This window comes from Sinocyclocheilus rhinocerous, unplaced genomic scaffold (genome assembly GCF_001515625.1).
Source record: "Sinocyclocheilus rhinocerous isolate Xijiao unplaced genomic scaffold, SAMN03320098_v1.1 scaffold113, whole genome shotgun sequence".
Taxonomy (NCBI): Eukaryota; Metazoa; Chordata; class Actinopteri; order Cypriniformes; family Cyprinidae; genus Sinocyclocheilus; species Sinocyclocheilus rhinocerous.
Genome location: NW_015646846.1, coordinates 2,451,604 through 2,479,230, shown reverse-complemented (window position 1 = coordinate 2,479,230; position 27,627 = coordinate 2,451,604). Strand labels below are relative to the sequence as shown.

General features: G+C 37.6%; 1 protein-coding gene across 1 annotated transcript; it reads right to left on the bottom strand.

Moving 5' to 3' along the window:
- Positions 1–155: 155 nt before the first annotated feature.
- LOC107708165 (solute carrier family 2, facilitated glucose transporter member 1-like) lies at positions 156–18,514 on the bottom strand. Its single transcript, XM_016512330.1, has 10 exons — positions 18,171–18,514; positions 5,344–5,439; positions 2,773–2,933; positions 2,373–2,613; positions 2,125–2,287; positions 1,847–2,034; positions 1,610–1,714; positions 1,308–1,409; positions 966–1,169; positions 156–872 (listed from the first exon to the last, which is right to left on the bottom strand). The coding sequence occupies exons 1-10, from the start codon at positions 18,183–18,185 to the stop codon at positions 675–677; spliced, it is 1,473 nt and encodes a 490-aa protein (XP_016367816.1). The 5' UTR covers positions 18,186–18,514; the 3' UTR covers positions 156–674.
- Between the last annotated feature and the right edge of the window lie 9,113 nt (positions 18,515–27,627).

Sequence of the window (27,627 nt, the reverse complement as noted above, 5' to 3'; positions counted from 1 at the left end):
TTTTCTAGGCTGATATGGCTCCAGCGTAGTAATCAAGGAACTTTACTGCCGTACCATGGGTGCAGCAGGCGCACTGATATTACGCAACGCCTGAAAATAGGCTAACTTCCGTCAACATAACCAACGTGACCACCTGCTTTGCACAGGGAACCTCACTTATATATATATATATATATATATAATTTTTTGTTTAAATGAGATACAGTTATCTGGAATACAGTATTGAATTGTCAGTCAGCGTACATTTGGCATGTGTATTTCTGACATCAAGAGCGTAGCGGCTCGATCAGGAGTGACCCCGTGACCTCCGGCGATTTTTTACTCTCATAGCACAGCAGAAGTAACAGTTAAGGTAGATTTAAAAACCTAAAACCTAGCCAAAGCAATTCCAACGCAAAATACGACACCTCAAACATGTCTTAAAACGATCATCTTTCTTATAGAAGGAATATGATGACTACTCTTACACCCTGCCTTTCAAACCCGGTGTCTGGCATCCAGCAGCTGCAGTTCGGCTGGCCGTGTGAAGCCATTGGGGAGCGCGGGGGGACTAAGAGGTGAGTGCAGCCGTGAGAAGGGGGGAAATGTTTGATTGACAGCCCGCTGACCCCTTCTCCTCAGTAGTTGCGTGCAGAAGAGTGACCAGGTGAGGGAGGCGGGGTTAGAGGAGGGGTTTAAAGTTGAGAGTCCGCCCCCAGGCTGTTGAGCTCCTCGGGCAAGTGCTTCTCAGCACCTGACGCTGCCTGGCGGAAACCGGCAGAGATTTCATCGAACGTCCGGCCCTTGGTCTCTGGGACTTTGAAGTAGGTGAAGACAAAGAAGCACAGTAAAAATACGGTGAAGATGACGAACACATACGCCCCACAGAGCTCCTGTTAAAGCACAAGAAAGACAGAGAGAATAAAGTTAAACCAGCCAAAACAAATGTGTCCACTTCCTTCATATAATTCTCACTGGCCTCTTACCTCGACATACTGAAAGCACATGCCCACGATAAAGTTCGCTGTCCAGTTGGAGAATCCAGCAACAGCAAATGCAGAGGGTCTTGGGCCCTGACTGAACAGCTCAGCCACAATGAACCATGGGATGGGGCCCGGTCCGATCTCAAAGAAGGCCACGAATGCAAAGATTGCTACGATGCTCATGTAGGACATCCAGTCGTACTTTTCCTGTTAGAGAGATGGGCAATAATGCCGTCAGATCAAATATATTGTAAACCTTCGGTCCACAAGGATGACATTCTGAATGATTAAAAACTTTAAACACAGATGCCCTGCCATTTAAGTAAATATATATTATTTGCATACCAGCAAGGCAAGAGCGATGGTCATCAGTACAGCAGATCCGGCCATTCCCAGCAGTCCCAAGAGGTGCAGAGACCTGCGGCCCGCTCGCTCAACTACAAACAGCTGCATAACAATAACAAATCATATTAATATTATGCAAAATAAATACTCTATATTGTATATACAGTGCACACTAGTGATAGATAATATTTGGTCATTTTGAGATGAATAACATAATTGATTATTATATATAATTATTACTACAGTAACAGCAATGGTTCTGTTAGGTTCGTGCTCATGTCTGTTTGCATACTGATACTCACCGACACTACAGTGAAAGCTGTGTTGACAACTCCTGCTCCAATAGTGGCATAAACTGGCTGCTGCACACCTGCCTTCTCAAAGATCTTTGTAGAGTAGTAGAATACCTAAACAACAATGTTAGCACCAGTTAGGGTTTGAGTTCAAAATAAAATCGAGTTTATATAAAAACAGTAAAGGTAAAGGTCTAAGGTTTGTCTTTGTTTAACCTGTAAACGCGTGTGCATGAAGGTACTCACAGCATTGATTCCAGAAAGCTGCTGGGACAGCTGCAGCATGATGGCTATAACCATGGGCTGTCGGTAGAGCGGAGAGCGGAACAGTTCAGGAATGGTCACTTTCTTCTCTCTCATCATCTGTCTGCTCTCCTCCTTCATCTCCTGCATGTCTGCACTCACATCCGTCATCCCGCGCAGCTTTTTAAGCACTAAAGGCACATGAAAACATGTTTACATTGATGAAAACACTCCTGCGCTGGATAAATGGGAATGTTTAGGTGATGTGGGTCCGTGCTCACCTGCTTTGGCTTTGTTTTCCTCGTTGCGGATGATGAGGAGAAATCGAGGGCTCTCGGGGCAGAAGGGCAGTAAACAGCACTGCAGCAGGGCTGGGATGAAGGTGAAGCCAAGGAGGAATGGCCACATGGTGGCATTTCCCATGATTGCTTCCATACCAAAGATCTACAATACACAAAGCAGCACATAAATATGGAGAAATAGCCAAATGGTGACTGAAACGGCAAAAATGTCCTGAGTATGTATGTACCTGAGCCATGAGGATGCCAATAACGATGCCCAGCTGGTGAAGGGTGCCCAGGGCTCCTCTGAGGGCTGTGGGGGCCACTTCACCCACATACATGGGCACAAAACCAGTGGACAGACCAGAGTAAAGGCCCACCACAAACCGTCCACTAATGAGCATCTCCCAGGATGCCCCCATCTTAGAGAAGCCCATCAGTGCTGCAGCGATGAAAGCCAGGACATTAGCCATGAGCATGGAGTTCCTCCTGAAATGAGAAAAATAGGAAGAGTTTTATAATCAAACATTAAAATCATCCAATTACCATCAGAAACAAGGACTGAATAGTATACAAGGAATTAAATAATGTAAAAGATGGTGGTGCCATAATGTTAAAAAAATATCAATGGCTACAACTGTATTTCACCTTCCAAAGCGGTTAACAAACAGCCCGACGGAGAAGGATCCAATAATGCCGCCCACAGAGAAGATGGCCACAGACAGAGACCACAAGGTAGTCATGGTTGTTTTAGGGATGTTGTCATTATATCGATCAGTCCATGTCTCATTGTAGAAGGCCTCAATGATCTACAACACAAATACAGTCACTTATTACCAGGGTTATTATAATTACTAAAATTGAAACTAATAATTTAATATCACCAATCTGCTCTGGGTGCTTGTGATTTATGTTGTAATGAGCAATTCTGTGCAGCAGGTGGCTCACTGTCTCGTTTAGTATTAGGTAACATGGTTTTGTAATGAAAACTGAAACCCACAGAGGGAGTCAGGTTTCTCTGAGATCTCTGTGTGAAGTGTTTGTTGATAAACACAGACTGTCTGTTGTAGCGATCAGAGGAATGTCACCCAATAAGATTCAAGCTGTGTTATAAAGGGGAAAAAATAAAGTTTGTTCTGTATGATCTGTTGACGTGTTAAGGTTAGGAAACCAGTTCTCTGCGACTACTTACTGTCTCTCCTTTCTTGTCATCAGCTGTCTGACACCTTAGGCATGCAGAAAGCCCTTCAGTGCATCAGCATCACATAAATATCGTGCACGGTTAAAGTCATGTGCCTCTGGGTTTGACCCGTCATTATACAAACCTGTTACACAACACCGTGGTGTTTGTTTTTATAGAATCACTGCTAGACACATGCACATAGGAAGCGATATTAGTTATTACACAAGCCTATTACTTCTACTAAATGTCCTCTTTTTTTCATATGAGGGGCTAAACTGCTTATCAAATAATCTCTTAAAACAATAGTCTTTAAAAACCATGTTTAGTTAAAGTAAATGCTGAACACAGCTGTCCACAGTCCCAATCAACTGCCATTGGATGAAAAAAGAAAGTCAAATGGGTTTGGAAAGATGCGGGTGAGAAACCGATAACAGTTTTCATTTGACCAGGTTGATCAGGACCTTTAATGATTGATTATGTGAATGAACTCCCGCACTGAGGAGTGCAGCAAAGATCCACCTGGTCACAAATATTACAGTCTATTCATAGAGGAGTTTTGCGCTAGATAATGCATTATAACACTGTATAATTTTAGTGATTTGTGAGTGCAGTGCGGACAACAAGCCCTTGAGGGTGCAGTAATCTTATCAAAGTGATTATTTATGGAGAGGGTCTGCGTCAGACCCACACCCACACACGTTACTCCTATTAAGGCCTCAGCACAGCCCAATCTCACGTGCTAAAACTATTGTTACAACCATCAGAAACACAAACAGTGAAAGCAAACACACCCTTCTTTGCCAGAGGCCAGTATGTACAGAGTCTGGTGGTATTTAAGTAGTTGAAACACTGTCTATGATAATAAAACTCTGCCTGATAACAATAGGCAGATAAATGGCCAATGTTAAAATCATACTCTATTTTGTCTAAATGAAGAAAAACCATAAAAATGAAAATCAAATGCTAAAATTATATGCTACAAGTCAATCTAGGCAACACAACATTATAATGTACAGTACATAAAATGGGTATTAATTTCATGATTTGCCAAAGATTAAACAGTTACTAAATTATTAGCATTTTAAAGATTAACTTTAAGTGAGCGTTAGATGGCAATCTAATCCAATACAAATCTAATACTAATAATTAAAAAAATAAGTTTTTGAACTTTTTCAAAAAGTTGAAAACTGAAATGGTATTGATATTAAATATTAGATAGCACAACTATTTTCAGCAGTGCTAATAAGAAATCTTGTTTCTTGAGCACTAAATCAGTATTTTAAAATAAAAGTATCATGTTGTGACACTGAAGACTGGAGTAATGGCTGATGAAACTTCAGCTTTTACATCTCAGGAATGAATTACATTTTTAAATATATTAAAATAGTACAGTACAGTAATAGTATTTATATATATATATATATATATATATATATATACATACATACACGTAGACACACATACACATTTTTTTCTTTACGGTAGGTATTAATGAGTCAATTTCTGTTTTCTCTAGACAGGAAGAGGAGTGTGAGTATATAGTGAAAATATAGAATCTATACACTCCATATAGTGTTTAAAAGCCAGAAAAGCTTCATTCACATAAGCAAAGCCTGGCCCCTAGTTCAACACACATGTCTGAACAAGCTGTGCTATGTGTGAGACATGACCTACACCCTGTACCAGAACAGAGAGCATATTTAATGTATATTTGATAGGAATTTAGTCACTTATTATTTAACAAATGTAAATTGCCTCATAATATGTAGATGAAAGGCAAAATCTCCCCGAGGAGATGTATAGAGCAACTCTGCAGTCCTCCTGGAGTTGTACAGGAGGCATTTGTGTTATGTTGATGTGAGAGTGTATGTGTGTGTGTGTCCACTGACAGACAGGGATTTGGAAACAGCTGCAGCAGTACATGACTGAGTGAAAAGGGCAGCGTTTCGATAATGTCAAAGTCCAAGGACACACCTGGGACATCAGGGTGAACAATAAAGAGTTTGCGCATGCGTGAGTATGTGCTTGTCACTCACCTTTTGCGGGGCATTGATGACACCTGTGTTGTAGCCGAACTGAAGGGAGCCGATCACAGCCGTCCCAACAGTCAGCATCAGCGGGAAGGTCAGTTGCTGTTGAGGGAAGAATAAAACAAAACGAGTCATTTTTTTGCTACACAATGAATTGCATTGAATCTCCATCGCGTCCCATTGTCCAACAGAGCTCTAATAACCTCAGGACAAAAGCAAAGATTGGTCAGACCTGACTGTAATAAACAGAACTATTCTCAGAGGTGTGGTGACCTATTGTTTGACATTCTGATAAGTGTCAGGGTAGCTGTAGAGCCTGTTTTAATTCTGTTCTTCCTCAAAAATTAAACACATTTTAGCCAACCTGTGCTAACTGCTAGGCTACTGCGCAGATGATAAAAACTGTAACAATCATAAAGTTTATGACAGTCTTTTGTCTGAAAGGTAAAAAAAGAAACACAACCCAAACATATTTACATTTCTATTCCCAAAAGAATTCTGAATTGTAACATTTTAGATGATTTTTGAAGATAAGTGCTACGCAAAATGACAAGCATTTCCTTCTCTTTCAATACAACAGAAGTATTCACTCGCACAGATGACTTCCAGAAAGGTTTTGTTTATTTTTCTGCAGGTTTGGAAGATATATTTCAATAATTCTCAGGGAAGTGATCAGAGAATAAATCACTTTACTCATTCCTAAGAAAAAAGCCCAAGCTGAAGTATATTTGTTTTCAGACTGACTGGTTTGAAAATGACTGGACAAAATGTGATGAAATCTGTCTGCAACACAGGAAATCTTGAAGGTGAAAGGGAACTGAAAGCTCATTAAAATAGAATAGTGTGCTAATATTGCAGTAATGCAATGCTACATAGTCAATCCTGAGTGAATCATATTATATTTTAATAAAATAATAAATAAGAATAAGAGAAAAAACATTTTATGTACCAGTAAGATTATTTTTACAATTATGATTTAACATTATTTTCATTAAATTAAGCATATAAATTAATTACTATGAAAACTGAACTGTCATGAAAATAAGTGTCAGTGCAAAAAGTCTTCAGGTACAAAAAATTGCCTTTATCTTCTTGTTATATATATAATTACCTAGTTTTTTTCTGTGTCTAGAGGCGAAATGTGACTGGGACATGAGAGGCTTCACATGATTCAACCTCTTACTATATTTGTTTCAACATTATCTACCCAAGTTTGGGTGAAATTACATCAGAGCGAGGCTGTGCCTCTTGACCTGAAACAAACTGTTCCTGCGGACTACAAAGACTGAGCCTGAACTTGTGAAAGACTCATGCAAGTCTACTGGACAACTTAGAGAAGAATTTTTGGTTTAATCCGCCCCTATAAAGAATGGGTTTGTGTAAACTCTCTTCTCCTCTGAAGGCATCATCGTCATTGTTTGGGTTCATGTTATTTCAGAAATCACTGGATTGGATTATTCACACAGAGAGGATATGGGAGGGACATTTTTTTCCACATGGTTACCCATCCACAGCTTTAAAACAAAATCATCTAAAGCTTGTTGTTTAGTTCACGGTTTTAAAAGCCACTTGACCCATAAGTCAAGCCATTAACAGCTTCCCAAATATGAATGTCTAATGACGAACTTAAGCCCAAATACTGTCACCAAATACATCACTGATACATACAGAAGTCATACAGAGCCTCAAGCACTCCTTAGAATAAATTTTACTCAAACATGCATGAAACAGCATCAACAGGTTCTACACTTTTTTTATTCCTTTTATGGAAGTCAAACTACAAAAGAATTAAGAGTTGTCTCTAAATATTATGATGGAATCTGTAAAAGGTCTCTGGTTTGTTGATTCACTCAATAAGCTAAAACAACTCTAAAAAGATCTTTAAATGTCAAGCTGTTCTTATTTGAGCTAGCATTTAGCATGCTAGATGAGACTGTAAACAGATCTCCATTTTGAAAATTTTTCAGTGTTGCATTCCTCCTTTATAAACAGACAGTCGGCGATGAGAAAGATACCAGTTTTGATACCACTTCTTTCATTTGCACACACGCATACACCCTTCTGCACAAGACGCAAGAGCTTAAAAGGGGCAGGAAGTGGACACAACTTCACCTTGTGTACTAGAGGCTGACATTTTTTCTGGAATTTCGCGGGTCACGGGAATCCCGCGGGATGGGAAACAAAATCACTATTAATCACGTGATTGGGACGGGACAGAAAAAAATGTGAGCAGGAGTGGGCGGGACCGGGAATCGTAATAACACTATGATACCCAACTTTATACACAAATATACCTTTTATATAAATAAACTATAAACTGTATATTTTAATTTTGAACTCAATTCTAGTTGCCCTGTCTCTTTATGCTCTTCTCCTGTTTGCTTTGGTGTGGCTGGTTAAGTGAATGACGTACACAGTCCGTGACAGACAGACCGTTAACGGCTGGTCTATGTGGTAATAGAGTACATCGGGCAGGAAATCCAAACGCTCGCCTATCATTCATCGACCTAAAATATGGCTTATCAACTGAAAGATGTATGTAGTAACAACTTCGATGGCCGCTCAATCTAATGTTAACCTACAGAAATGTGCGCTATTGTATTGAAGTGTCTGTGTGGAAGCTGAACAGCAGCTCGCTCGCAGCAGGACAGATGGAGGCGCCGGATGCGCTCACCTGCTCTTAAAATACTCCGTAATTTTTGGTCATACAGATAAAAGTAATACATCTTTTGAATCTGTAAAGACTCTACGTTTATTTGTGTGCACTCAGAATAACAACGAAACGTAGGGCTTCTGTAAAATAAGAATAACAACTAAACGTAGGGCTTCTGTAAAATAATTAAAGCAAACAGGATGCGCTTTCTGCCGTCTCGGTCATGTGAACTTGAGCGAGAAACTTCCAAACTCCGTGTATGAAAAATAAATCTATAGAGAGTGACATGTCTACTTTCAAATGAAAAAAATCTAATAGAAAACGTGTGTGTTAGCATGGATGATTTACATGAAATTTAATGTGTGTGCAATGCACACTGTGCATTGTTTAAGCTGGCTTTCAGTTCAATAAAATAACAAAAAACTTTTGGATTTGTATTCAGCTAAAGTGGGCATGCTGTGATCTGTACTGTATTTTTTTTTACTGTAACTGACCGATTCTGGCCAAAAAAAACACAACATGGGAGTGGGAGGGAATGGAAGTCATTCTTCCGGCATTGGGACGGGAAGACATTTTCCCCCAGTTTTTTTCGTGGGATTGGGACGGGACGGGATTTTTTTTTGTGGGAGTGGGACGGGAGAGTTTGAAAATCCACTCCCGTGTCACCCTCTAATGTGTGTGGCCCTGGTATATGTTATGGGGTTTACATGAAATTTAATGTGTGTGCAATGCACACTGTGCATTGTTTAAGCTGGCTTTCAGTTCAATAAAATAACAAAAAACTTTTGGATTTGTATTCAGCTAAAGTGGGCATGCTGTGATCTGTACTGTATTTTTTTTTACTGTAACTGACCGATTCTGGCCAAAAAAAACACAACATGGGAGTGGGAGGGAATGGAAGTCATTCTTCCGGCATTGGGACGGGAAGACATTTTCCCCCAGTTTTTTTCGTGGGATTGGGACGGGACGGGATTTTTTTTTGTGGGAGTGGGACGGGAGAGTTTGAAAATCCACTCCCGTGTCACCCTCTATTGTGTACAGAGGCTGCAGTTCATGGAGTTCACGACTATGCTGTTTAACCAGCCCTGAAACAGGAAGCCAAATACACACAAACACAATACCTCTAGGAGATTTTTAAATATTCATTGAGTAGTTTAAAGTGTCCCCTATTATGGGTAATGAAAGGTTCATATTTTGGTTTTGTGAATCCCCAACAACAGGTTGACATGCATGCAAGGTCAAAAAACACTTCCATTGTCTTATAATATGCATTTATTTTTACCTTATTTGCTCAACGACTCCCAAACGATTCGCTCAATGATTCATTTTTCCAAACCCCTCCTTTGCGTGACTCTAATCTGCGGTGATTGGTCCGATTGGTCTCATTTTCATTTCATCATGCCTGTAATGCCTGATAAAGCAGCGTTTGTGAGCACAGTGCTGCTTTGTGTACAGCTTTACCGGGAAAACAGCTATTTTACCGCTCCAAAAGCGGCACCTAGTGGCAAACATTTTGTATTTTTTTATTCAGGCCAACGCGAAAAGACCAAGTGGGCGGGCAATATGCTAATGTTTCATGTTGACTTCAACATGAAACGGCTTGGGATTCATTTTAAAGTCCCCCTGTAGTCAAAAATGTTATCTTAAAGTCACCCTGTAGTCAAAAATGTTATCCTTTAAAACTCATCTTTGATCATCAAAATTACATATTTAAATGTTTCTTTCTTGTGAAAATACATTTCTCATGCCTTAAAATAGCTTGAATGCAACTCTACACCCTTGCCTCATTTACTATACGCGGATCTATGAATACGCAAATTAGCCCCGCCTCCACTCAGTCACACACCAGCCAGCCATGAGCCAGCGCCTCCTGATACACTAAATGAACTGTAGTAAACGCGATACAATGGCAAGTGGAAATATTGGTTTAATTAAGCCATATGTGTTTGAACCAGAAATACGCTGGTATGCTCAACGTAAGCAAGGAGACTGATGGCTAACTTCGTGAGGTAACATTATCTGTTTGCGATAGTTCGTACATGGATAATGACTGATAAAACTGTTTTTACTAGCGGACAACTACAGTGGATACTGTAACATTCTTTAAAGTTACTTACTTGACGTTGTTGTGTCCTCAAAATGCCTTGAAGACTCAAATGCAGGCAAGTTTGTGCTTCCAAATCGCGCCCGCGATCATACGCGTGTGATGTGCGGATGTTAATGCGGGAAAGGTGCGTCTGACTCCGGGCTACCTTTACACTGCTGCCGCGGGTTATTTTTCAAGTTAGCGGTTCTAAATACAAATAAATAAGCGCTAACAGCACATGACATCGTGAAAATAGGGGGAAATATTAACAGTTAGCGAAACATCTACAGAAAAAATATAAATGTTACCGGATTAACCTGGCTGCCTTCTCACTAGACCCTCTGCTTTGCAGCACATTTAATGATATGCTAAGGATAGGATCCCTTGACACAATTGGTTATTGAATTTTGTGACGTAGCAAAAAAAAAAGGCTGTTTCAAACCGAGTTTCTGTGACTGCCTTTGGGAAACTACAGTTTTAAAGTCACCTTGAAATCAAAATTGAAAATTCTTATTTTTTAATGGAATACTGTAGTGTTTATTATAAATAATTTATCCGTGCACTTCATTATTTTAAAAAAATTCATGTGCCCTCGTAATCTTTAATCAAAAACGTTAACCTCCCCTCACCCTCAAAACAACTCCTCTACTCTTCCGGTCACGAGCTATGGCGCAAGGGCGGAGCTAGTGACGTGAGGGGTAAACGCTGGGAAACGACAGGGGGAAAAGCTGAAGCTGATGCTTCACTTTATAGCAATGACACCAGTCATGAGGGAGTATGTTACCCCTAAACACTGAAAAGATATTAGGATATTACGACAACATTACTCTTAGGACATTGCAAACGAATTTTTTTCATGAATATGACTTAACCTGATGGAGGACGCGCGGAGTCATTCAGGCAGTCTCTCTCTCTCGCGCTGTTTAGGCATGTTTTGTGCCGTTGATCGTCGTCTTCATCCTTAATAAATAAAACATTTATTCATGCTTGGGTGTCGGCTGTGAATCCAGTGGAAAGAAATCCCCCACCACTAACTGCAAACTGGCATTCAGATCTGCCTCCATTTTGTTGTCAACGCCCCAGCTTCCAACGATCCAATCAATTCCCGAAGGACGAAATCAAGTCCCGCCCACTCATTTCAGATGCCGTTTCACTCGGATATACATCACAGTAGAGAAGAAAATACAATCGCAACTTCCGTTTCATGCCGACTTTAAGGAGAAAATACTCAGCAATGGTGTTGATAAATGGATTGGCACATGGTTTGTCTAAAAGCATATTAAAAACACCACATAGACAAATAAACAACATAAACTTGATTTTCACCACAGGGGGACTTTAAAAACGACTCGTTTCAATGATTCAGAGTCGACTCTTTCTTTTGAGAGACAATAACTTTATACACGGTGCACTTTCAGATTTAAAGCTTTGCAGGATGTTTTCATTCACTTAGAGCTGTGTTACACACTGCATGAAAGTTACATTTTCAAAAATCCATAATAGGCGCACTTTAAAATGTAAGTCAAAATCGCACACAAGAACATGTTGACCAGTAGTCTGCACAAATGAAAATGCAATAAACAGTAGCCTCGGCACAGCCGACTTCCCTCAGAAGTTAACTACATCCTTCCTGCTGCTAAAACATTAGTTCTGATAGCGAACACAACTCAGAACAAATTCAGGGATGAGGGCCTCTTTAAGAAAGATGAAACCTCTAAATATGGAAGATTTGACTTGTGTCTTACTTGAGGGGAGGGTGTAGGTTTGGCTATGAAACATTCCTCTTGAGATTCCTGCCTTTACCCTATATTACTATGCAGTGTGTAACTAGGCAGACATGCCTAGTTACACAGTGTAACCCTTTTAACTACATAAACACAGATCAAACAGATATATAAAGTTGGCCTGACCCTCTCCATGAAATATATTGTATGTGTGTTGTGATTGGACAATTTTGTAAAAGTTACATTAACACATTTATGTAATGATATTTTTTGCTTCGTCATCCTGAATTTATGCAGCTCACACCGTAAACAGTCACACCCTTCTGCTGATAGCACACACTGACAGTTGACTTGGACACATATTTTGGCTTAGGGTTTATTTCATTGTGTGTAAGCATATTACATTTAGGTTAGGGGAAGTTTAGGACTTTTTCCACTGTTCAAACAATAAGAATAAAAAGGACTTTCATAAATGTCATCATTATATGAGCAGTAGAGGCAAAATAACTTGGTGACTTCCTGTAGAAAAATGCAAACAAAAATTTCCTCAACAGGCAATTGTACGCCAGCTCTGTCGTAGCAACCAAACTAGCATGCAAATAAACCTCGCTATTCACTGCAGAGTTACAGAGCCTCTGAGAGTTACGTAACAAATTTGAGCTGATCTTTACATTGCTTTAAACACTGAAAGCCTTAGATTCTGTACTATGGCTGATACTGGGCTTTATTACTTTGAATTATTTTATTTTCTGTTTTTATGTGTGTCCTTTTCAATGTATTTTAGGGAAATAAATAAACAAAATTACAAAAATACAAATAATTTCTGGGGTTTTTTTTTGTTTTGTTTAATTTTACCCTCCTCAAAATTGTGTGTCAACGTAGGTGTATTCATGTCTGTATATAAGTCACCCAGGATTAATACACATCATAAACTATGTGCAATAACTATTAAACTAAAGATTAACACCTTTACAACAGCAACACGCTACTGGAAGTTTTCTTACTTTATAGCCTCATTAACCTTAAAAACCAATGGTGTGAGGATCTGCATCCTTAGTTAAACAAACAAAAAAAAGTATCTTTAAAAAATCGTATTTAATTGAATATGATAAAAAGAAAAAGTACCATTAAAATAAAGCCAAGATAACATAAACATATCTACCTCACAATGACGTACTGTAATGAGAATGACATTAAACACACTTGTTCTTAGAAAGCACACAGTACAGCACACAGTGCAGGATTTCGCTAGAAATGCAATTATAGCCAACTAGACTTGTGCCGGTATTCGGTAATGCGATATATCACGGTAATGAATATGCACGATATTGTTATCGTGGGCACTTTTAAATATTGCGAATAATTGTATATTACAAATTATTCAGAATTTTGAATGCATTTTAAGAATACTTTTCCCATAAACTGGTCAAAATGCACAACACCGCCGTATGCTGCATGAAAGATGCGTGCGCACTCTGATGTAAACAAGCGCGGACGAGAAGCACATGGCGGAACATGTGAGAGACGCTCTGGATGAAAGCGCACTTTCACTCTCTGACAGCAGATGGCGCTAAACTGCAGAAATAATAATAATAATAATAGTAATAATAATAATTCATTTAAATGCAGCCGTTACCCCGGAAACCCTGTAAACAAAGCAGCTGCACTACTTTCTGTTTCTGAATCGTGTTTAAATGATTTAAACAGCCATTCAGATTTGTGTATTTGCTATGATGTTCATCACAGCGCCAAATACTTACATATTTAGACTTAATAGGCTATTTATTTTCAAACTTTTTTTACATTTTAATCTGGACTACAACATGCCCTAGCTATTGTTTGAAAGTGTTTTGATTCTTTATTGTTCGGTCACACTTTACATTAGGGCTTCATTAGTTAACATTAGTTAATTCATTAGTTAACATAAACTGCCAATGAAAAATTCTTCTGAACATTCATTAATCTTAGGTATTCGAATATTTAATAACATGTTGTTAAAATGCATGAACTAAGACTTGTATTTTTTAAACAAGGATTAATAACTTCTGTAGCAAATGTAGCTTTTGCTCTTTGTGAATGTTAATGCATTAACTAAGGTTAACTAATGAGGTCTTATTGTAAAGTGATACCTATTGGTCTTTATAGTTCTTTTGCACTTTAATCTGTGTAAAACTTTTAACTTTGTACATTTTTCTGTATTGCTTTATTGCATTTAAATGTTCAGTTATTTTTGTTATGAGAAAAAAGTTATTAAACCTATTATACTGTATTATGACAGCACTTTTTTTTAAACTTAATTTCAATACCGTGATAATACCGTATACCGTAATAAAAGCATTAGCAATTAATCGCAACATGAAAATTTGATACGGGCATATCCCTATAGCCAACATAACTTATTTGATTGCACCTACCGACAAGCTTTGTTTGTTCTTCCAATTTTAATTTGTAAGAAACAGTACCAACTAGGGCACCATGATTCCCATCAAAACTTCAAATCAAGCTAATTTTTTTGTATCAGTTTAACCATATAATTGGACAATCATTGTCTGTGCTTGAACTAACTGACTTTTCAATCAGTTTACCCATTTATTCCTCTATTTATTTAATGGTTTATTAATGACAGGCCCTGTATAACACACCCTATGCTCGTCTAGTTTGAACTTGTTCATTCGTCTGGGTTAAAAGTTTGGAGTTTTTTGAACAAATAAAACATTTCAACTCAAATCAATATTTTGTGTCCAATTACTTATTTGGGAAGTAGCTGTGTATTAAGCGGGATAATGTATATCCAGCCAGTTGTTATCGCAAAATAAACCTCTTTAGGGTGATTTGCTTCCTTACTTAAAGGAAGCAAAAGTGTTTAAAACAATGAAACAATAAATGTGCTGTTTAAAGTATTAGGACACTTTCTGGTCGCCAAACTTGATGAATGGTGTTAACTTCAGGGGAACTGACTTGTCACTAATAATCACTAAAATCAACTGGGACTACTCAGTGAAAAGGAAGGTTAGATCTGAGAAATGGGTTTGGCCACTTGGGTTTGGCATTCCGTTAGTGGCATTTAGACATTTTTTGTTGAATTAAGTGTCCAAATACGTTTGGAGCCAATGAATGGTGAACGAGACGAGAAGCTGTCTGGTTCGTACTCAAGGAGAAGAGCTTACTCTGCAACAAAGACAAAGACTGGCACGTCCTCTTTCTCAAGCAGCATCTATCTGCCAGCCTCTAGTTCTGTAAAGTCTGGGAGTCACTCCACTAATATCATGATTTCACATAAGCCACTCACAACTACACTAAATTGCTTTTACACACTGCAACACATAAGTTTCTGAAATTTTACAGTGCTAACAATGCTATCCTTCACTGGAACGGGGCCCCGCTAGGATTTAGCACTGCTGTATTACAAACAATATTATGTAACCTACAGTAAATGACCTCAAACAAAAACTCTGCCCTCTCTTTCAAACGTCTGGCATTAGCAATTACAGCTCAGCACCGATTCGCCCCTTGATTTTTCAAGGAAATAAATTACCTCACTGGGATTCTATCATTGCATAATCTGATTCTGCTTAGAAATCCCTTTATTAGCGCCAATTAGGCTGAAATTACATTAACAGGGAAGTACATACAAGATACGCAGTCATGCAGGGGTGAATAAGAAAAGAAAAGCAGCCTGACTTGAGAAAGCAAAATAGAATTATGTCTTCTGACAGTTTGCTTTAGGTTTAATCCTCCCTAATCAAATGCTTCAAATGTCTCTTTGCAAATCGAGATTTCCTCTAAAAGCTTGTCAGTTCTGCTTGATATAGTACAGGTCAACTGTACACCTGCCCCCAATTAGGCTACCAGATTTTGCGGCCGTCCTGGTGCTCAGCTGTAATTGCAAATCGAGATTTCCTCTAAAAGCTTGTCAGTTCTGCTTGATATAGTACAGGTCAACTGTACACCTACCATTTTGAAGTGATTAGACAAAATAACATGTTTTGAACCATATCTGAAATCTGAAAAACACTGCCTTCGTACAGAGTATATGATGGTAAAGACATCAATGCATGTCTCAAATGAATGTCTGTCTAACTCAGATGCCTTTATCTGGTTGGTTTTATCCTTCGCAGCCAATAATATGTGGTTCAGTGAGTGGTGGAAGGACCACTTAAATGAACGAAATTAATTTAGAAATGCTCAGTTTTTCATTTTATCTTTCCATCTCTACTTTGAAGTAATCATTTAGTCATTAAATATTTGCTTGGTTATCTAAAGTTTACTAGAATTCATTGTAGATCATTAGATATGACAATTGTGCCTTGAAAGTCTGTATGAAACCAATTTCCTTATAAAGTAAAAAGGGAAATTAAAAAGTGAGAGAATGACAAAGTTGTCCTACACAAATACTAAAACCTGACAGGTTAGTGACAGGTGTAGCACTGTTGTCTACTCATACAATACACAGTGATAAATGTACTTTAAATGTCTGAACCTGTTTTATGATCAGTCATAATATCTAAAACATTCCTGTCAAGCACACATTCTTCGCACATGTTTAATATCAGAAGCCGGTTTGGTATGAAAAGACTAAGCACGAGGGTTGTCTTAACAACCAACAATGCGTGTGCATGTTTCTCTGGCATTAGAGAGGTACACAAGTGTGCATGTTGAATGAAGCGCCCTGTAGTACAACACAGGCACAACACTAGGCAGTGTGCTGGGAATGGGTCAAGAACACGACCTCACTGGCAGTGTTATGTTAAGCATTCCCTAGCTTGAAGCCAGCTGTAGCTGTCCTCTCCCTAGGGACATCTCCATCGTTCCCAGCACATGAACCAAACACTAGAATAAATGCAGCAACAGCATAACACAAAGCTGTTTTTTTTTTTAGTACAACACAGGCACAACACTAGGCAGTGTGCTGGGAATGGGTCAAGAACACGACCTCACTGGCAGTGTTATGTTAAGCATTCCCTAGCTTGAAGCCAGCTGTAGCTGTCCTCTCCCTAGGGACATCTCCATCGTTCCCAGCACATAAACCAAACACTAGAATAAATGCAGCAACAGCATAACACAAAGCTGTTTTTTTTTTAATACTTCAGGTCTAATTTAACTTAAGAATCTTATATCAACCACACTATATTTAGCAGAAAACCAGTGAAGTTCACTCATCTTAAACTCTAAAACATCCCAAATGTTTGTTTTTATGGTTTGCTTCTGTCTTTCGTGATAAAAGACTAAATAAAACCCACAACATCATGTAAAGTCGAGCTCAGGAAATCTGAAAGACACTTGAGCTATCATGGGTGATCATCATGCAGCTGTGGTTAGGTTAGCCATGTATAACAGCTTACTAGTCACGTATGAGTCTCTAGCACTAGCAGTATTAGTCACTAGTTTGGATGGCGCCCAAAATAAAACTAGAGCTGGAGCTTTCCAATTAAAACATAATTATCCATTTTAAGGTGAATTCTAAGGTAAATTTAGTTAAGAAAATGCAGTCATACTAATATATATACACAATCCAATTAAATATATAAACCACATTATTGTAAATATATATAAGCATCTAAGTGTAGTATGCACACACATACCAAAACTCCATCATAATTCTAATCATAATGATGATATAACCAAACAAATAACTTATATAGAGAATAGTATATTGTATATTTTTGCTTTGTGTAATATTGTAATAAATGGCAACATTGTATGTAAACCCAAAAATGCCAACAAAGTACTTTAAATTGAAACTTACTAAAGAAAAGAAAAGAAAAGAAAAGAGCTGGCCACTGATGGATTAAAGTGGGCACGTACGCCACGATTCTCTGGCTGTGTCTTAAAACCCAGTGTGCTACCTACAAATACAGCACTTTAGGGCCTCACAGGCGCCACCACTGACACATAAAGATGCTGTCTACACAGGCAGCTCATTGTGCTATATAGACATAGCCAGAAAACGCGCCTACGATGCCCAAAAATGCTGTCTATGTAGGCAGCTTAATAGGGTTTTTAGACACAGCCTTTCTTTTTAAACAAACGAGTTCCCGGCTTTGACTGACTAACTACGATCAACACCTACCAGTTTTTAGGAAACTGTAGCACATTGTTATGTGCTCATCACAACTTCGTTACCCATGTGACGGCTCTCAACGTGTGGTATGGGCTTATTTTTGTTACTCAACTATTTTGTCAACTTTTTGGAGCTCGACATGAAGGCTCGCGAGGTTATGCGGCTAGTAACTGACTGACATTTAGAAAACTATTTCACTGAACTTACAGAAATACCATTACAGACAAATATTAAACACATAATATTTTGTTAAGGCGTATCTCCTGTGTTTTTGCATTTTGAGAAGAAAAAAATCGTTTTTCCCCTTACCTTTCCGCCCTCCATCACGTCTTGTCAAATGTTGGATGACGTCTCGACGTACGTTGACTCAGTTGAAACTTCGCCTTTTTCCCTCGTTTTTCCACAGAACTCAACTTTTAAATAAAATTAACGATAATAATAATAATAAAATAAATAAATAAATACAGCCTCGCCAAGTATGATGTAGCTTAAAAGGGAGACCGAGTAAATGCCTTTAGATGCCTCTTATGAACTACTTCTGACAGATCCGTCGTTCTTAAATAAGTTAATTTCTCCTCCTTTTTCTTATCTGGTCTATTTTAACAAAACCAAAGTTATCAGCTCGACCCGGTGAGTCTGAGATGCTGTCCGGGTTCGCCGGGTTAATATGTATGACGCAACGATGTCGGGACTGGGAATGTGATCTGTGATTGGCTCATCCGGAATGACGACACACAGAGCATAATGGCTGCGTAAGAGCGCGTGCAGAATCACACATCACGAGAATCAATCTTAAAAGACGTGTCCGTGTATTCTTTGATAATACTAACCATAGCGCACTTTTGTGTCGAGACGGTGATGACTTAGAATGCGTTTGGAGAAATGTAGCCTGTTTCTGTTCATATTTTAGTTTTTTTCACAAACAAGTGCATTTTCAAAACTCTTAATAGGCTACAAACTCCATCAGTGTTCACTAAGCCACGATTAAGCAGTATGAAAAGATGCTTTCATTACAGTTGTGTTTCTTTTCATAATAACAACAACATAACAGAATAGAATAATAGAACAGCATATAGAACAAAAATAATATGGCATAAGAATATTTAGCAAATGCATAGCCAAAACAGAACGAAAAGACCGTTTCGTTGTGAGAGATGCATAGAAATATTTAGATAATGCAGTGCATGATAGTGAATCTCTGATCCTTAAAAAATGTTTCAATTCAACAGTGTTTAAGGAAGTGTGTGAGGAGAAAATCTTTCCAAGTAAAACTTTGCATAATCAAAATAGAAAGAAACGTTTCATGTCTTATTGCTTTGAAATACAATGAAAACAAAAGTAGGTATCCGGCGACAGAAAAGTCCAGAAAAAAAGAATGGACAGAATTGGAAAAAACCAACTAATATACGCACAAATTGCTAATTATTGCCGTTATAAATGTACCAGATTTGTTGCAATATTTTATAATAGCTTAACTTTATTTCTTAAACTTATTTACATAGTAAAATACATAACATATTTAAAAAAAAAAAAAAGATTCTAAAGATGTTAAATAAATACTGATCCCATATCCACTCTATTGTAAATTAAAGATGTTGGCCAATAAATATGGGCTTGTTTTTCCTGAGCTGAATCAGAAAGAGCTTTATTGCCAGGTATGTTTACACATATGAGGAATTTGATTTGGTGACAGAGTCATACCCAGAACAAACAGAATAACAGTGACAAGATACAGATAATAAAAAAAATAGAAATAGGAAATAGCAATATACAACAATTTTTTTTAAAGAACACAATATACAAAATAGACAATAGTACACCTTTATTTATTATTATTATTATTTTTAAAAGTACATTTAAAACAGAGAAAGTCTTAAGAGATATACAAGCATATGTGGCAGAATCACTTATGCAAAGACATCATATCCTGCCAAGAGAGGAAATGGGAGTCCAGGTAACTATTTGGGCTGCATGATCTGCCATTCAGGACCCTTTGTACTAGATCAGTGATTAAACCACCAGACTTGCAGTCAAACTGAACAAGTGTTTGTAGAGAAGCTCAAAGAGCGATTATGTCTCACTTCTACAGACAATTCCTTTTGGATCGTGGGAAAGTGAGAGATGAGAGGGGGTAATACGCAACAACTCATTACGACAGAGGTTTTGTTTGAGTTGGTGGGGAAGTATCTGCTTATCGCACAAGCAAAATAATCGACCTGCAAGAGCAGGAAATAACGCATTGGCACAATAATCAAAACTACACACAAATGAGAAAAAACTGACACAAGCTAAGACTGCGCACCTTTTGTTTCATTGTTAAATTTGTTTGATATGCTAAGAAAAACAAAAACAGACATTTCTGAACAATCAATGATGGATGTTCTAAACCTGGGAGACAGAAAAGAAAATAATAAAATAAGCGTGTCAGTCCAGGATGTTCGTCAGCTCTGGTGGGGAAGTATCTGCTTATCGCACAAGCAAAATAATCGACCTGCAAGAGCAGGAAATAACGCATTGGCACAATAATCAAAACTACACACAAATGAGAAAAAACTGACACAAGCTAAGACTGCGCACCTTTTGTTTCATTGTTAAATTTGTTTGATATGCTAAGAAAAACAAAAACAGACATTTCTGAACAATCAATGATGGATGTTCTAAACCTGGGAGACAGAAAAGAAAATAATAAAATAAGCGTGTCAGTCCAGGATGTTCGTCAGCTCAAGCCTTTAGAAGAGCGTCAAAGAAGTGGATCAAGCACTGAAACAATACAAAGCAGGAATATGCTAAAATTAAAAGATTAATGAGAATATACTCTGTTAAATAAGATTCATGGAATTGCTGGAAGTTTAACATAAACACTACAATGCTACTATTACTACTGAAATTTGAATAATATAAATAACATTAAGAAAATAATACACAAAAATTTATATGTAATTATATTATAATTAAAAATTATTTACAATGTATTATTTATTATAATAAATGTATAGTCTATTATTATTATAAAATAATATAGATTTATATAACAATTATATAAAACTACATATTTTTATTGATATCATTTATATTATAAAAAAATTTATTTGCATACATACTTTAAATCAAAATATATAAAGCTAAGCATTTCTTAAATGGCATGGTGACACTTAATATTGACATTTTTAGAAATAACATTTTATGTTAGTCATTTTTTTTGTATTGTTCCTTAAATCTGTTCCTGCTTGGATTTCCCTTTGCAGGCAGCATGCAGTGATGTGTTAGCCTCATTCAGAAATACTGCCTAGTCAATCTGTCGAAGGCAGAACAAGCAGCCATACACTCTCTTGGCAGGGTTTGTGGACTGCTGCACGTAAGGGGCTAACTAATGTGCTCTTTTGTTGTGCTAATGTGCTTAGGCGGCATCTACACTCATTCCATAGTGCATATCAATCGCACCAACCAGCAACCATGTACTTCATTCACTACAAGGAACTCTGGTTAGCAGTAAGCGGTGAATTTCTGGGAATTTTAACACTGTACTATATGTTTATCTTCGTGAGTAAATAATAGTAAGTACCTCAATTGTACGACAACCTTGCCTCACATTTCTTTCTCCTTGTCAAACAACAGGCACGGCAATCTCAGACTGTTTTCAAAACACAAAAGCTGCTCATGAGGGTGATATAACTTCATATTTTATATAATAAACATGACCTGTGGATCAGCTGACAACTAAATGTTTCCATACACATCTGCAGGTCTGGATGGAGAAGGCTTAGTATGGATACTGCATGATAAACACTTTCACTAAGGCCACGTGTTTAATATAAATCCCTTCTGACATGTTGCCGGTACTGAGTCAAAGCGTCAGTGTCTGGGTGATTAGAAATGATACTATAAAGGACACTACCAGGAGGTCATTTGAAACCGGTAAACTTCTGGAAAGTTCAAGGATCCAGTAAGAGAATGCATTAGTAATAAGTAATAAGTTATATTTACAGCGCTAATGCAGAGAAAACATGGATGACTTCATCAGAGATGGCGGAGAGAAGTGACTCGCGTCCAGATGGCAGTAAATTATTATTTTCAGTGTGTATTTGGCTTAAAAGCACGAGTGTTTTATAATGAATGCCGGCTGAAGGTGTTTAAGATTATGTGCTGGTCAGTGGTTTAGGTATTCTGAATGGATCCGTATAGTAGCATGTACAGTCAGGTTAAGGCAGCAGGTTTAGTGGTCTTTTGGCGTCTCCCTGCGGTCCTGTTTGGTATTGCAGCTTAACTGGTGCTTTTTTATATTAAAAATGCTCTAAACAAATTTCTTTCTTTCTTTCTTTCGACATTATATACATACATTTGGAATTATGAAAAAAAAAAAATTTGGAGGGGGATGGAGGGGTACCGGCACTTCTTTTTTTCCACTTCAAGCACTGCCTATGACATTTTAGCACCAGAACAGTTGAAGCAAGGGCTTTCATAGCTGTGAAATCTGATATATTGGTTGCAGAACTGACAAGCCTGCTACAACAGCACTGAAACGCCCAATGCCCTCTCTGCCAGTTTTGCCCTGCTGAGTCACTGCCCCCATTTAGGCCAGTTGGAGGAGGCCCGGCAAGTCTCATGGGTTTGTTAATAGCACCACTGTAGGGCATTGTTTAATTCAGCACCTCAGCAGATTTATAAAGACTTCAGCAATCAGTACCCTTTCTAAAAAGACAATGAAAGAACAGCTTAAAAACCTAACAAATGCTTTTTACATTTATTAAATCAGATATTAGTCTACATCAACTGCTACACACACTGTAAATTAATTATTTTTAGGGAGTACATTTTACAAGAAAATAATCTTTCATGTTTAATTCAGTGTTACTTGCCATTTCTTTGTAATTATTTGTGAAATTGACTTGCTGAATGAAAACTATTTCACCATCAACTTTTTTCAGTGTATATACATGCAATATTTTACCAAAAAGTGTAGTAGCAGCATTTTTACCCTCTAAATGAACAGATTATTAAATTGTAAACAAAAATTCCTAATGTTTATTTATTTGATTTCTAATATATTTTTTATTGTTTTGTAATATTTTTTATGCATACAGATTCATTTAGTATCATTGTCATGCACCAGAGGGTTAATTGCTGACATTATCTGCCAAAGGAATTAGTATATATTTTATTTGTATTAATACATTTTAACATTATAATAGTACTCTTTAATTCGTCACATAGTTCCATCAGTCTTTACGTCAGACATTTAGTCTCTATAAAAATAAAAATAAAAATCTTCATGCCATTAAAAGGTTAATTTTAAGACATCATTAATGAAATGCTTCTAAAAAGCTTAAAACATGCATCACACATAAAGATTTCATTCTACATGTGTGCAACAAAAGTATCGGGTCACAATGGTCCACAAAGATGTTAGACCTCTAAGCCTATTGCAAGTTGAATAGAGGATTTAGAAGTAGTTACTTGAAATATGCCAATTACATAATCAGATCAACGTGGTGGAATCTGAAGAGATAACATTTTAACAAAGTAGTATTTGTGTCTAATCTTGGTCATTATATTCCTTTCATTCAACTTTGTGCAAAATTCATATGGTCACCGAATCAAATAGATAAAGTGTATAGCATAAATACAAGTTTAGTGCTAATCTCTATGTATAGTAGGTAGGTCCAAAAGATATATTAGCCAACCTATAGTATCTTTCACCAACTCATGAGCAAATAAACAAAACCTTAGATTGTTACTGTAGAATGTCGCCTAACATTGCAACAGACATGTCATATCCGCTGGCTGATAGAATGCAAACACAGAAATACTGCCTTCTTAAATAGCAAAGTTCAATTTGTAGAGCTTAAAAACTCTAAAAGGCCATTTGTCACATGGTCTTGACAGGTGCCTCATTGCCAAAGTTGAAATCTATAGTAAATAATACTCATTTCAAAACATTTATAAGCTAAACCGTTACATAATAGTAGATGTTCTATATAATAGCATGTTTAAGATGCAAAATGCATTAACCCCTTACAGTTCCTGTCAACATCCATTAAGCCATAAGGAGAACCAGCTTAAAGGTGGGGTAAGCGATTTTTGGTAGCCAATGTTGACATTTGAAATCACCAAAACAAACAGGCCCCTATACCCCAAAAGGGTCTCACCCCAATTTTGATAGCTCCGCCCCACACATACGTACGCAACCCAGGAAACGATTAGTTCTGTGAAACAAAGCAAAACCAATGTTACACCGTGTCTACACCAGACGCGAGTGGCGTGATTATAGTCAGTGATGCTGTCTACACCATATATATATTTATACATATCTATGGTCCAACGATTAGTTCTGTGAAACAAAGCAAAACCAATGTTACACCGTGTCTACACCGGACGTGAGTGGCGCGGCGAGACAAAATACTATAGAACTCATTATAATCAGTGATGCTGTCTACACCATAGATATATATACATATCTATGGACTACACTGGATGCGGCGAAGCATGACACGACAAATCCCCGACAGAAAACTGCTGCTGCATTCTATTTATGACGTATTGACACAAATTTCTAATGATTTTCAATGGTAGCTTTGTCACGTCCAGTGTACTAGACAGACTTTAGCTGTTGCGGCGCAGACACGGTGTTACTCACCTATCGAGAAAAAACAAAGCAACCTCGGCGTCCGAACGCAGGCCTTCCGCTCCTTGAGTTCTCTCCAGCGTTGGAAAGCTGATCCGATATTTACGCGGGTCCTACTTCTTGCCGCAGACGTTTTCCTCTTTTGTTTTTTTTATCCGCCATCTCTATCTTTCTGTCGCTCGGCTCGCTAATGTCCGTCCTGTGCACTGAACGCTCTCTCCTCCACATCATGAGTAGGCACCCCCCTTACTGCCGATTGGCTAAAAGTTTGTTTTGCTAGTCGGCCCGAATCAGTTTTCTAAAGCGTTTTTGAAAAATCGCTTACCCCACCTTTAAGACTCCTGAAATGGTTCTACTGGCTTTTTGCCATTATCTATTGTTATGTTACCAAATACCAGCAAACCTAAACTTTCAACCAATCACAAACTGACTACAAAATAAACATTGGGATTGTAATTTGATAACCATATCAGCATCGATATTTCGGTATACTAATATTAGGATTTGAGTCGTGAAGTTTTTCACTTTAAAAACAAAAAAATGACCACATAACCTGTTCATTAGGTCAATTTTATGCAAATATTAAACAATGATGCGACAGTAAAAGCGCTTTGCTCTGCATTCAAAGGATTTTCAACTGTTTAGTAAAATCCTCACAGTTTCCAGCTCTTCTCTGATTCAGATTGAATGTGGTGGAGTCAGATAAGGTGGGGCACTTTTATTATGGTCGTTCATAACTACCGGTCAACATAAAGTCTTGTTCTGAGCCACCAAATAGACTCGGGATTGCCTGTTATCAATAAAAAGTTGTCTGATTGTTTTACTGCCATAGTATTTCCTAAAATTAAACTAAAGACACATGCAAGATAACACACAATGAGGCACGCTTCAGCTAACTGACTCACCTTCTATACTGATATCAGCTGAAAATGTCCGGCTGATGCAATACTGACATGTCTATGTAGCTTTACAGATGTGAAGTGTAATGCTATGACCCATGAACCGTAAGTGACTACATTGCTTATTTACTCAATCCACTTTGATTTGATAATGTCATAGGATGACCTGTGTCAGCCTCAGACGGCATGCCAGCATGATGCACAGGTTTATCAGTCCACTGGGGAACAAAGTTTTGTTGATAAGTTACCTGATGCATTGAGCACTTCAGGAAGAACGAGACTTCAGTGAAGTCTGCAAGGTTCATTTCATCAAATCTCTGAAAGATAACAAAGGAGTTAGGAGCATGTAAAGAGATATCCTCAAGCACATTTATATATCCTGCTTTGCTTTGTCCATGGGCCGAGAAATATGTGAAATATATAATAAATCGCCATCTGCCGATTTATATGGAAGCCCGTTTCCGCCACTGAATAAAAAAAATTTAAAAACGGTTATTGCGACTTTTTATCTCACAATTCTGACTTTTTTTCACAGAATTGTGAGATATAAACTCGCAATTGCGAGTTATAAAGTCAGAATTGCAAGATATAAAGTCAGAATTGTGAGATATACTCACAATCCTGACTTTTTTTTTTCAGAATTGCATGATATAAACTCACAATTGTGAGTTATAAAGTCAGAATTGCAAGATATAATCACAATTGCAAGATAAAAACTCACAATTCCGACGTTTTTTCTCACAATTCTGATTTTTTTTTCTCAGAATTGCGAGTTTATATCTCACAATTCTGACTTTATAACTCGCAATTGCGTGTTATAAAGTCAGAATTGTGAGATATAAACTTGCAATTCTGAGAAAAAAAATCTGAATTCTGACTTTATTTCTCAAAATTGCGAGTTTATATCTCACAATTATGACTTTTTAACTCGCAATGGTGAGTTTATATCACGCAATTCTGAGAAAAAAAGTCAGAAGTGCGAGTTTGTATCATGCAATTATGAGAAAAAAAGTCAGAATTGTGAGATAAAAAGTCGCAATTACCTTTTTTACTGTTTATGCAGTGGCGGAAACAGGCTTCCACAGATTTATTCTTCCTTTCATAGAGAATACTGTATTTAGAATGAGCTACAACTTACATTATTGTGCTACCATCTGTTTTACTCCCTAAATGTCACAAAGAAAACATTCTTAAATTATACCTTTTAATTTATGTCAACTAGCTCTGACGTCATCTATATGCTAGCATATTAAAAGCCGCACATGCACAAATACACTATATGCACTTAAAAAATGACCCTTATGACTGGTTTTGTGGTCCAGGGTCACATTTAGTCATAACAATTGGTCTGAAATGTTCAATAAAATCCCTCACTCTAATTCTGCCTACGTTTCTGGAGCAATAGCAGGTAAGACCTCGTAGTCCACATTTGTGATGTAAAATGTGCGAGTCCTAGTGGCTAAGTAAAAATATATATATTCGTATATATAGATGAGCACTTTCAATAGTAAATACAAGTTTTAGGGAAGTCAAAGTTAACATTTTAACTTGGGATATAAATGAAACAATTCACAAATAAATTTACTCATGTTGATGCAAACTTGACTTTTTAAGTTAGACTATTCTTGACTATTCATTTCTGGGTGAAATGTAATAATAATAACAATAAAAACACCTGTCACTGCAGACGCTCAGTAAACCGTGAGGATGTTTGGTTTGTGTCAGTGTAAACAGCAGCCTAGCAACAGCTATGGAGGAAATACTCAATTGATACATGTCTGGAGCAAACAGGGCCTGAATTGTTAATGATAGTCCAGGGTGGCTGGCAGAAAGAAGCTTGGAAGGTGACCAAGGGTTACTATATCAACTGCCTGGAGTATCGATACAGGTTCTTGTCTCTAGAAATGTGAATTACTAAGGTAATTTTGTCTAAGGAGTTCAGCTGTGATCGATTGCTACTGTTGTGTCATTAAAGAGCTTGTTCAGTAGGGATCTTTGTGAGCCCTCAATTCCACAGATTCATCATTATAATTCACAAATCTTCACGTGCAGACTGGTAATCCAATGACTTTCAATCCCTTGGGACTTGGGGGCCCACTTTGATTGATTGAGACAACATTTAATCTCACAGTAATTAAAAAGGGGCATTAGAAAGGGGACAGTCAGAAATATACGGGCCTATTGTAAACATGCAACCCTTTCATAGATTTTCCCAGGGTTCCTTTGCTACATGCAGTCATTTTTT

What these genes read in the sequence shown, in the direction of transcription:
- LOC107708165 (XM_016512330.1), bottom strand. An exon ending in AGCTTTCTGGAATCAATGCT is followed by an intron (nt 1,715 to 1,846) that starts GTGAGTACCTTC and finishes ATTGTTGTTTAG; the next exon opens with GTATTCTACTACTCTACAAA. An exon ending in CCATCGCTCTTGCCTTGCTG is followed by an intron (nt 1,170 to 1,307) that starts GTATGCAAATAA and finishes TCTCTCTAACAG; the next exon opens with GAAAAGTACGACTGGATGTC.